Here is a 12,345-nt window from a genome sequence, read left to right on the forward strand (position 1 = left end):
AAGTTATAAAATAAAAAAAAATTAAATTATAAACAAAAAATATTAAAAAAAGAAAAAATAACATAATTAAATAAAAGAAAAAAGAAAAAAAAGACTAATAAAAAAATATCTATAAAAGTAAAATAAATAATTGGATAAAAAATTACTAAAAAATTAGTAAAATAATCATAAAAAATAATTCACTTTTTTTATAAAATAACTATAAAATAATATTTCAGTAAATCTTATTTCTTATAATTAAATTTTTTCAAAAAGATTATATTTAATAAGAATATCTAAAATTTCTTTAACTATATTGTTATTAACATTTCTATTTTTATTATTATCTTTATTTTTATTTTTGAATAATAATAAAACCATATAATATTAAGATCTAATTTTATTTAAATTTACTATGTAATTTTTTGATAAGAAAATTACATAACCAAATAATAATTATGCAAAAACTAAAAAATCAGATATTTTTACTATAAATAAGATTTTTTATTTATATAATATATTATAGAATTTTTTTTTATATATTTAAATTTTTTTTTTTTATTGAAAATTTTTTAAAAACTATTTAAGGATATTTTTGTTAAAAGTCTTTTTGTTTAAAAATTTTTTAAAAACTATTTAAAATATTAAAAAATATATTTTATCATTTATTTTAATTGTAAAAAGATGAAATACAACAATTCATTTTAATGAAATGCATTTTTAGATATAATTAAAAATAATACTGAAAACTAGAATTGATTGGCAAAATCTGAAATTCTGCAAATAATTTTTTGAATTTAGTAAAAATAGGTAATTTTAACCAAAGGTCCATTATGACCTATATATTAGATATCTGGGATTCTGTATAAGATATATGTAAAATTTTATATACTAAATATATATATTATTTTACTAAATAAGTTTTAAACATAAAATTACATTTAAAAAAAAAATAAATAAATAAAATAATCTATCTAAGTAATATAAGATTAATATAATTAGATAGTTTAGCTGTATTTGTTAAAAAAAAATTATTTAATGAAAAAATATCAAATTTTTAGTGATATTAAAAAATAGTTTATATATATAAGTTTAGCACAGATTTTTATTAGAAAAAATGCAATTAATTTGTATAAAAAAAAGCAGAAAGTCACAACTCAATACTTATTTAAGATAAATACAATGCTTTTATATCTCGTGAAATACCACAATAACTATCACGTGGCAGCTTACATAATCACATCCGGTGTTACAATATCATTTGATTGGCCGATCAAATTTGAGTTTTCAGGTCACGGTTTTGTTTACAGAAGTTTGAATGGTTACTATTCTCAAGGAGTTCCGAAAGTCATTTTTATAAGTAATATAATTTCGTTTTTTCAAATTGAAGACTTTTTTTTAGCTCAGTCGATCTATAAACTGTAAATATGGATTCTTCTCTTCAAATGTTCGCGGGACGACGAATTTCGCCTGCTCAAGGTCGAGGTCGTGCTTCTACACTTCCTACATTGACAACTCGTTCACGAATACCATCACCATTTATTGGCACTAGTAGTAAACCAAATCCACAACCAATGGCATTGCTACAACAACAATTTGAAACAACGTTAGCACAAGAAGAAGAGGAAGAGGACATTCAAATAAATACATCACCAAGGCGATCTTTAAACGCGTATGGAGTTCCATCAAGACACCCATCACGTGGTAACTCTTACTCTCTACCAAGACATGTCGCTCCTAGCAATCTAAATGACAAAATCAGAGTATGTGTCCGCAAACGACCGCTTAGTAAGAAGGAACTTGCTAGAAACGAGAAAGACATTGCCAATATCAATAGCCAAAGGACTCTTCAAATCAATGAACCGAAGTGAGATTTATTTACTTTAATATTTTGACTGAAATACTTTCGGATTTAATAAAGGGATTTAATAATTTTTATTAATTAATTAGAACTAAAGTTGACTTGACCAAATATGTCGAGCAACATACGTTCGTATTTGATGATGTTTTTGACGCTGATGCTAACAACGAAGAGGTAAAAATAGAGGATAGCGATTAATGTTTTGTATGAGAGGGTTTTATTTACTTTTATAAAATATGCTAGGTTTATAGACGAACAGCTTTACCATTGGTCGAGTATATTTTTCACGGTGGAAAAGCAACATGTTTTGCATAGTATCCTTTGATTTATTTTTTTTTACAATTTCAATTTCAATTCTTTTCATAAATCCATATTGAATATTTAATTCCTTCACCAAGAACTTTTCTCTTTTTGTTAATTAGTGGACAAACAGGTATTAATGCACTACATTATATTAATATAATGATACAATGGTATGGTATATATTGGTAATTTATTTTTTATCTTATTTTGGTTATTAGGGAGTGGAAAGACATTCACTATGCTTGACCAGAGACATGGTAAGTGTTGTACTAAGAAAATAAAAACTAAAAATTCTACATTTAAGTAATTTGATTATTCTTTTTTTGTTTTTTTAGGTCTTTATGTCTTGGCAGCTCGAGATATTTTTACATTATTACAGGAACAAAGGTTTAGTCATTTATCGGCGTATATAGGATTTTATGAGATTTATCAAGGACAACTGTACGATTTATTGAATCAGCGAAAGAAGTTATTCGCTCGAGAGGACGGAAAGAAAAATGTTATAATTGCAGGATTACAAGAATATACAATTGATAATGTTGATAGTCTATTACAAGTTTTTGATTACGGAAATACTGTTCGGAGCACCGGTTCGTTATATTTTTCCTAAAGTAAAATGATTTAACACACTTTAATGTTGTATGTTAATATATTTAGGCAGTACTGGAGCAAATGAAGATTCATCTCGATCACATGCAATCTTGCAGATAGTATTGAAACATAAAAACAACAGAAAGAAATTTCATGGTATTTCGTTTTATGATACAAATAAAAATAATCTTTATAAATATTAAATAATATATATTGACTTTTTTAATTAGGCAAACTCAGTTTTATCGACTTAGCCGGAAGTGAACGAGGTGCGGATAGAGGAGATGCTGATAAGCAAACAAGGCATGCGATATGTTGGGTTTCTGTCCGCATTTTTCCACATTATTTTAATCATTTCTTGAAGGATTCCCTTGACGATTAATTTTATTGTAGAATGGAAGGTGCCGAAATCAACAAAAGCTTGTTGGCTTTAAAAGAATGTATCCGAGCTTTGGATCAAGATAAAAGGCATACACCTTTTCGTCAGAGTAAATTAACGCAAGTATGTTGTATTCTAAAGAATAACTTTTACTTAAAAATAAATGTAGTTTGAGTGTTTTTTTTTATTTTAAATCGCTTATTATTCTCCCTAAACAGGTATTAAAAGATTCCTTCGTCGGAAATTCAAGAACCTGTATGATCGCGACAATATCACCAAACATTTCGAATAGTGAACATACTTTAAATACTTTAAGATATGCTGACAGGTAAGTTAATTATTAGATAATGATAGTTAACATATGGTAATATTAATCTTTTTATATTTTGGGCTCAACGGATAAATTAGAGTTAAAGAGCTCAAATCAGAACGAGATCGTGCCGATAGGGTTGCTGCAGGTCTTGAACTAACCGCCAGTGAACTACAAGGATTAACTGAAGAACAAATACAAGAATATTATAATCAAGCACAAGCAAAATTAGAAGCAGAAAGATATGAATATGAGGAAGGTTTTGAGGGTTATGAATATGATGATGAAGATCCTGCATTTGACGATGAAGAAGGTTCCGATTTTTTAGAGGAAGATTTTCCAAGTGATGAGGACAATGATCTCTTTGACGAAGAAATGCCTTCTGATGGCATTGTTGATGAAGATTTTATTAGTGATCACGACGATCAATCCGCGAATAATCATAATGAAAGTGAGATTGCAAGAAATTTTTCAACTTTAAGTGTTAATGATACATCGAGCTCCCTTATATCAACTTCAACTATTGCTTCTCATTCATCAGATTATAGGAATTCTTCAAGTTCTAAAAAACCATCATACAATGAGCATGCATCGTCGTCGTCACAGAGTGGTATAACTCATGCAGATATAGAAGATTTTCTTAAGCGTCACCGTCACGAACTTAGGGAAGTAAGTGAAGCTGGTAAACATGAAACAAAATTATTGGCCAATTTCACTCTAAGCATGAACTCCAATAACGATATGGGCGCAGCTCATGACGACACAGTACAAGCTTTTGAAAAGTATCTTGATGAACTAGACACACAATTGGAAGCTAAAGTACAAATTATTTCTGAATTAAGACGCAGGATCAATCAACTTTGGCGTCAATGAAAAGTGAGCATATCAAGTTTTCATTATTGCTGCTACCTTGTTATATTATTAGTATGAATCTGATAAGGAAAGGAGTTACCATCTTTAATTTAAAGAAAATTTTGTAGGGAGTTATAATATAGAGATATTATTTGAACCGATTGGTTAATTTGAAAATTTTCTTTTATCACTGACATGTTAACACAAAAGATTTTCTTTAAGATTTAATTAATTGGCTTTCCTCTCGTTGACAAATATTTTGTTTTTCAGACCCTAAATTTATTAAATTTATTTTATCATTGTCTTTTTTCGTTCAAGAAATATATAACATTTTGTAGATATAGATATTACTGGATATTTTTTTTAAAAAAAAATTCAATGATATTATTTCAATATTTGTGATTATTATGATTATTGGTCATTTTATTTTAAGTGATGTACTTATACTTCATTATTTTTTATGGGAATTGATCAATAATTAATGGTTGATCCATTTCAAACGTGTGACCTTTTTATCGTTTTTTATTAGAGCTTTTTATGGTTGTTATTAAAGTAGATAAATTCTTAAATTCTTTTCATCAATATTTCTATGATTTGTTAAATATTATTTCAACAAAAAAAATGCTGACGTTTTGATGAACGTAATGTTTACTGTCTGTATTCATTTTTTTAATATATTCTTTATATATTATAAATTTTTTTTTTTACTTGAAATATTTGTTTATAATGAATGAATGGTTTGTGTATACACGTTTTCCAATTAGTTTCAAAAAAAAAAATTTATTTATTAGAAAAAATTTGAATATTGTAACTTTTTTCCCTTTTTTTTTTTTCTTTTTAAAAATGCAAAGTTTTTAGTTTTATTTAGTGCTTATCGTTATGAAAATTTTTAACAAAAGTAGTCAATATTATTTTTTTATTTTTTTATATAATGAATAAATTTACCAAATATGACAATTTATAATTATAAATACCCTTCCAATCATAATAGTATTCTTAAGGAAGATTAATAATTCTAATAGGAGATTGTAGGTTCGATCACTACAAGTATTTAAAATAGAAATTTGATTGGATAAAAAAAATTCTTATACAAAATATAAACTAACTAAAATTGATAGATGATTTACCGAGCAAAAAAAAAAATAATTTCAATATTTCAAAAGTAGTCAGAGATTTGCCTATGGATAAATGTTTTTAAAACAAAGGCGTAAAAAAAAAAATCATTATAATTATTATAATTGATATATAAAAATTTTCTAAAAAGTTCAATTAAACACAACCGTTATCTTTGCATATTTGTTGTTTGTTTATATTCATTGTGTGTGTGTATGTAATATGTTATGCCTAAAAAAAAAAATAAATCAGGAGATTATTTTTATCAGTAATGAGATGGTTACGTAAATAATTAAAACTTTACTATGCCGGATTTCTTGTTATTTTGTTATTTATAATTTACAAAAATAAAAAAGCCACGCGAAAAAGTTGTGGAGAAAAACTAATCGGCACGTTGCGTACTAAGGATCTATTAGGTAAAAACCGAAAAAGAAACAAAAAAAAAAAAAAATTTTTTTTTTTATTTCAATATTTGGAATATTTGGGGTATTTAGTTACGCAAAATTGTCAGCCGCATTAAAGAAAAAAAAATATGCGACCTAAATGAAATATAATAAATGATTATTAATGATGATTAATGGTGATTAATGATAATAATTGATAATAATAAAGCGCAGTAAAAGATATTTTTAGGATCGACAAAAAAATTTAAAATTTTATCCACGCGAAAAAAAAAAAAAGATCAACAAATTTTAGGAGACGATGAACCTGAATTGATGATGTCAACAAGAAATGATCCATGTGGTGAGTTTATCTGACGTAATTTCTGGTGCACAAAAAAAAAAAAAAAAAATAATTAACTATTGGATAATAAATGAACGAAATGAACGGACAATAGAAAAAATTGTTCAGGGGAAAGGAATTTTTTTTTTTCAAAGCTCCTTTTTCTTTTGATGGATTTATTTAAACAATTTTGACTTATTATTTTTTAATGAACCAATAGAACAATGAAATTCTAGTTGATGTATGCAAAGAGAAATATCAAAAGCTAAAAATAAAGTAATTAAAGTATTGATCGTTACAATTTCCATTTTGCATTATACCAATTTCTATTTCTATTATTATTATCAACACTAATAAACATATATCTGTATTTACCAATGTTAATAACATTTTTTCAATCAAGAAAAAAAAAAAAATTGACAAAGAAATCAAACAAAAGATCATTGAAAGGAGAGAGAGAAAAACGCCCAAAAGATGAATAATTGCATATTTTTTAAGAAGAGCACATGTTAAATGTGATCATTTGGTTGAAAATGAAAAATCAAACAATAAGGACGTACGGTTTCGTTTCCTATCCAAGATATTGTTTTTTTTTTCAAGAATGCAAGAAATGTTGAACAATGTTGAAAAAATTCAATCATTCAATGACACGGGATGTGATACCTAAATTACATATAAATATAAAAAAAAAGACGGAAAATTTTCTAATTTTTGGCGCAGCAATAATATCTTACGGGTATGTAAATTTTTATCATTGAATAATAATAATAATAATAATAATTATTATTATTATTATTATTATCTTATCTTTTAAAAAAAAAAAATTATTCTTAAAAACTTCCTTTAAAATTGAAAGTTATTGATAAGCCTTTGCCAATATGCAAGCAAGTAGTGAATCCAAAAGTGGAACTATTCGATAACAAAGAACTTGTTTCAAAGAAAATGTAAACAAAAGCGCAGTAAAAATATTTAAAAGAAACCATAAATCATATGATTAATCACAAAAACCACGAGATTTGATTGTTCCTTTGTTCAAGGGAACTTCCCAAAGAACCAAAATGTGCAACCCAAAAATCAATGTGTCGAACACAACATTAAAAATGCAAGAAATAAACAACAAAAAATCAGAAATTAGTAAAATCCTGTTCTAATCCTGATTTCTCCACAAATTACCTTGTCAAGATTTTCTTGTGTAACAAAAGGAGAATAAGAAATATTTAAGAGTATAAGAAATATAAGGTCATGCCTGATTTCTCTTTTAGTAATTTCATAACGCCCTTCATCTAAATTTATTCATCCCAAATTTCTTTATCTAAATTGATAATACAATTATTAAACGTATTGTAGTTTTTACCGTAAGTGAAATCTGTAATAATTGTTTTACCCGCTCTCTTTCATTTGATGGTCACAACATTTGTGGGGAAGAGAGGTGAATTTATTTCCCTCCCAATCCTTTTCCTCATTTGTCACCGGTTAAATTCTTCACCTCCCCTTCTTTTTTTCTGATCCAAATTAAGTAAAATGATCCTAGTGATTTATTATTGATTAGCTTTTTCTCCTTAAAAATTGTTAATCTCTCTATCATTTGTTTTTTTTATGAATAAATTTCAACGTCAATCAAACAATTTATGATCAAAGTTTTTCATCATGAATTCCTCGTTTCTTTAATTTAAAATATTAAGGAGTTTTAGGAATTTTGGAACCCAATTTTATGATTTCTATGTGTTCAATTGCTCATATGATTCTTTCGACTTTTTTAATTTCTAATTATTTCTTTAATTATTATTCAGACTTTATTGAAACGAAATTACAAATCTGGTAATTTTAATATATTTTAGTTACAATCAATCATTTTATATTGATCAATATAAATAATTATTTATATTATGCACGTAGATTTAAACTAATCATATAATTGTATTGTATATAAAAAAAAATTTTTAGTAGAAGTGAGCACAGTCCATTAGTCCAACCAACTTGGTAATAATAAATATTCTAAAAGAGTCGAATGGGCAAAAAAAAAAAATTTAAATTTTCACATCTAATTAGTTTAAATTCATTTTCATTTTCGAAATTTCTTCTTCACAATTTCTTTTTTTTAAAAATATTTATTTTTCTTAATAGACCTTTTTTTTCTTTTTTCTTTTTTTCTTCTTTTCCTTGAACATATCCACTTTATAGATTATCTGTTTTTTTTAAAAAAAATTCTGCCACTAGACTTTGGTTACCCATTGTAATATATTTCTTTTTTATTTAATTTATATATATATATTTTTTTTCAAGTGCCCAATTCGCTTTATCCTTCGCGACTTCTAATTCTCCAGTGTTTATTTGAAAGTCGCGCACCTCATACATACACTGTAACCAATATACTTTGTTGTATACTTTTGACGCATATATCAGCACCACACAACAATAACTTCAAAACTTACTGGTATAACCGTTTCTTTAGAAACACAGCATTACACAAAAATATTAGTTAAACTTGTAAATACATGTTATAGACCTTTGCATTAATAACACTTCTTTCTCATTACATAAACATTCTCAAATTTATAGAATAAATAAAAATAATTTGAATTACTTATCAAAAAAAAATAAATCCTTGGATACCTTTTAGTAGTATTTAAAAGTAGAATCTTTTCCTTGATATATTTTTATATATATATATATATACATAAATATATATATATATTTGTAATATTTTTCTTTTAAAAAAATACCTTCAAAAGATCGTTCCGCTGGCTCCCAATCTTATACAAGCTACCCCGACAGATTCTGTTCTGTCACCACTGTTCATGGAGCCAAGTCGTTGCTCGGTTCTGGTGGTTGATCGTTCTTGTACTGAACACACCTATCAACCATCGCAAACTTCAAATTCAGTTAACTCACGTTCTTCAAACCCGTTTTTAGCTAATAGCGGTGACAGGTGCACTTGCGAGGCTAATAATAGTCAAGACATTGATGATTTGATCAAAATTTTCTTGAATATTTTCGCTGAAGGTATGATAAAAAAAAAAAAAATTTTTTTTTTTTAAAAAAAAAGAAAAGATACGTATATATAAGTTTTAGAAGAAAAATGTAATATTAGATAAAAATATTATTTTATTTCGGGATCAAATTGGATTCAAGATATGGGAAAATTTATTGAATCTTATGAACTATTTGAATAATTTTATATACATATATATATTTTTTATATTATTATTATTATTATTATTTATTACCATAGGAACCCAATATCCCATCCTTATATACCTTTATACCATCAGGAAAAGTCTTATTGACTGGATGGTATTCACTTTATGTGCAAAATTTTCGCATTTCAAAAATTCTCAATTTTATTAATCAAATTTTATTTTTATATTTTTTTTTTTTTTAAAAAAAATTTAATATAGTCATCACAGTACCGTCTGGAACAAAAGCTATAAACATATTAAAAAATAGAGATGTTGGAAGTCCACCTATTATTGTATTAATAGATATTGATCATACTGAGAGTGTTAGTCGAGATTTATATGCAAGAAGGGAATCCTTTTTAGTTATGGAAGGAGGAGTTTCTCTCTCAGAAATTCATACCAAAAAAGATACTTTATATGGTTTAGAATTATTAAGATATGTCAATTTGGAGATTTCAAAAGGAACATTAGAACGAGTGATTCCAATCGGTAAGTAAATCTTTAATTTTTTTTTTATATTTTTTATATTAAATTATATTTTAGTTGTTCTAAATATCCTTTTATATATACAGTTTGTTCATTTAATGAGAATTCGGATTTTATGTTGGAATGTTTAAATAAAGGAGCTGCGGATTATTTATTAAAACCAATTAGACCAGAAGTTGCAAAAACTATATTTTTGGTATTATTACTACCTTAATTATTCAAAAATTATTTTATAATCAATAATCTTTATTAACTATTTTCTTTCACCTTATAGCATGTACATAGAACATATACATCACCTTCACGTTCTACTGAATATCCTCGCTCTATAATACGGAGGTTTTCAAATTTAGAAGACAGACTGGATGAAATCTTTACAAAAGATAAATGGTGCGTTGATAGAACAATTAAAATTATTCCATTACATAATATAGATGAAAATATTAACCATTCATTCACTCCTTGGTATTTAGGCTAACTAATACCATTATTCAATATTACACACCTTCTTTATCCCCATTAGATATCCCTAATTTTCCAAGGTGCGTTAACCTTAAATTAGATAATATTCCAAGTTTAGATTTACGGATTATTATCATTTTTTTTTTTTAATATTATAATTTTATGACATAAATTAAAAAAAAATTTTTTAATAATATTATATTAGATTGAATTCTGCATCAGAAATAGAGAGAACAAATATTCTTAAAAAAAAATTAACCGACTGGGAATTTGATTCACACAAGTTATCGGAAGATGATTTAATGAGATGTGTTGTTATTATTTTTGAACATGCTATGGAACTTGATGAATTAAGAGAACTCAGTATATCAACTGGTATGAATTTATAAATTCGATTTTTTTTTTTAGAGAAAAAAAAAAGGAAGTTTTAAGTTTAAACCATTTATTATTTGGATAGATGCATTACATAGGTTTCTCTTAGCTATTCGACAAGCATATCATGATAGCAATCCATATCACAACTTTACTCACGCCGTAGATGTTCTTCAAGCGATATTTTTCTTCTTATGTGAGATGAGATTATTGCCATCTCTATTTTCCGCTGGGTACAACCGACGGGGTAAAAGTAGCAATAAGCAACGTTGTCGTCCTAATGATTTGTTAAGAGATTCCGATGTATTTGCATTATTGTTGGCTTCCATAGGTCATGATGTTGGTCATCCAGGAGTTAATAATGATTTCTTGATACAATCACAAACTCCATTGGCTCAGTTATACAATGATAAATCTGTATTAGAAAGTTTTCATGTCATGACTTTATTTAATCTAATGCAAAAATATGGATTTAAAATTTATGAAAGTGAACCTCCATGTGAAACAAAATATTCAGGTAAATTTATTTAAAATTTTTTTGAACGTTATTAATTAATCAATTTATTATAATTAATTTATTTATTTTATTTCTATTATTAGAATTTCGAAAGATAGTTGTGAATGCAATTCTAGCAACAGACATGCAATTACATCATAAATACGTTAAAGATATTAAGGAACAAAAATCAAGATTCGAATCAGTAGATTTTAACCCATCTCAAAAATTGGAGGAAGAGAAAAATATAATCATTGGAGCATTGATAAAATGTGCTGATATTAGTAATACGGCGAGACCGTATCATATTGCTAAATCATGGTCCAATGTTTTATTGCAAGAATTCACATGTCAAGGAGACTTGGAGAGAAAATTGGGATTACCTGTAGGTCCAGTAAATGATGGTCGTGTATCACAACCTGATTCTCAGATAGGGTTCATAGATTTTTGTGCCATGCCACTTTTTAAAAGTGTTAGTGAGCTCATTCCAGGTATTTATCCTTTGATCTATAAGGATTTTTTTTAAATATTTTTTCTTTTTTAATTTAATTATTATTTGTATAAATAGAAATCGGGTTTACTCTTAATTATCTTGAAGTAAATCGAAAAACGTGGAGTGATAAGAAGGAAACGGAAGGTGATAATTGTTCATTAAGACACAACAGTTCTTCTGGTAATAATTCTGAGTATTATTTATTTATTTATTTAGTTAGTTAATTTTATCGAATATTTTTCTAAAACTCTCGATTTTATACATAAATAGTCAACTTAGATAATCGACAAAATTCTCCTATCGCTGTTCCCGCCGCAAGAACTATACCATACTTGCGACCTTTGAATTTACCAGATGGTCCAGGATCTGAAGCACATTCAGATGATTGCGGTAAATCATCGAACCGAGATGACATTCTGAGTACAGCAGAAGCATCAGATGTTCCTTTTCGATACGGAGGTCGTTCAAAACGAAGATCTATTTGGTCGTTATTTTCAAAAAATATGCGAAAAGCTAATACTAATAATAATTCTGTCGATAATAATTCGGATTATAATAGTAGTCATCACAACCAAGAAGCTAACTCTAGCGTACTATGTTGTAATGTTCAATAGTGACAATCAAACTGTGATGTTTGAATTATCATTTTGAAATCATGAAATCATGATTTAATAGACTGTACTACCTATCATTCACTTTCCTGATAATAAGGTAGTATATGGTAAGATCAGAAGGAAGGAAGGATA

At 26.5% G+C, this 12,345-nt stretch overlaps 2 protein-coding genes across 2 annotated transcripts; both read left to right on the forward strand.

The window, feature by feature from the left end:
- Positions 1 to 1,289: 1,289 nt before the first annotated feature.
- On the forward strand, positions 1,290 to 5,281 carry OCT59_009559 (uncharacterized protein). The gene is made up of 11 exons (XM_025315438.2): positions 1,290 to 1,846; positions 1,930 to 2,014; positions 2,084 to 2,154; positions 2,263 to 2,273; positions 2,362 to 2,400; positions 2,479 to 2,733; positions 2,801 to 2,890; positions 2,965 to 3,037; positions 3,128 to 3,236; positions 3,332 to 3,441; positions 3,522 to 5,281. The coding sequence occupies exons 1-11, from the start codon at positions 1,407 to 1,409 to the stop codon at positions 4,294 to 4,296; spliced, it is 2,058 nt and encodes a 685-aa protein (XP_025182851.2). The 5' UTR covers positions 1,290 to 1,406; the 3' UTR covers positions 4,297 to 5,281.
- Positions 5,282 to 8,909: 3,628 nt separating this feature from the next.
- OCT59_009560 (uncharacterized protein) lies at positions 8,910 to 12,213 on the forward strand (the record flags this gene model as incomplete). The annotated part of the gene is made up of 10 exons (XM_066133657.1): positions 8,910 to 9,114; positions 9,510 to 9,779; positions 9,863 to 9,972; positions 10,051 to 10,166; positions 10,250 to 10,318; positions 10,444 to 10,613; positions 10,696 to 11,127; positions 11,211 to 11,597; positions 11,675 to 11,779; positions 11,870 to 12,213. 10 exons carry the CDS (start codon positions 8,910 to 8,912, stop codon positions 12,211 to 12,213), a joined length of 2,208 nt encoding a protein of 735 aa, XP_066000076.1.
- Between the last annotated feature and the right edge of the window lie 132 nt (positions 12,214 to 12,345).

The sequence above is a fragment of the Rhizophagus irregularis genome, chromosome 17, assembly GCF_026210795.1.
Source record: "Rhizophagus irregularis chromosome 17, complete sequence".
In the NCBI taxonomy this organism is placed as follows: Eukaryota; Fungi; Glomeromycota; class Glomeromycetes; order Glomerales; family Glomeraceae; genus Rhizophagus; species Rhizophagus irregularis.

Bases quoted from the DNA above. Each gene is read 5' to 3' on its own strand.
- OCT59_009559 (XM_025315438.2), top strand. From the start codon at position 1,407: ATGGATTCTTCTCTTCAAATGTTCGCGGGACGACGAATTTCGCCTGCT. The intron at 2,401-2,478 runs GTAAGTGTTGTA...TTGTTTTTTTAG, and splicing joins TATGCTTGACCAGAGACATG to GTCTTTATGTCTTGGCAGCT. The intron at 2,734-2,800 runs GTTCGTTATATT...TAATATATTTAG, and splicing joins AAATACTGTTCGGAGCACCG to GCAGTACTGGAGCAAATGAA.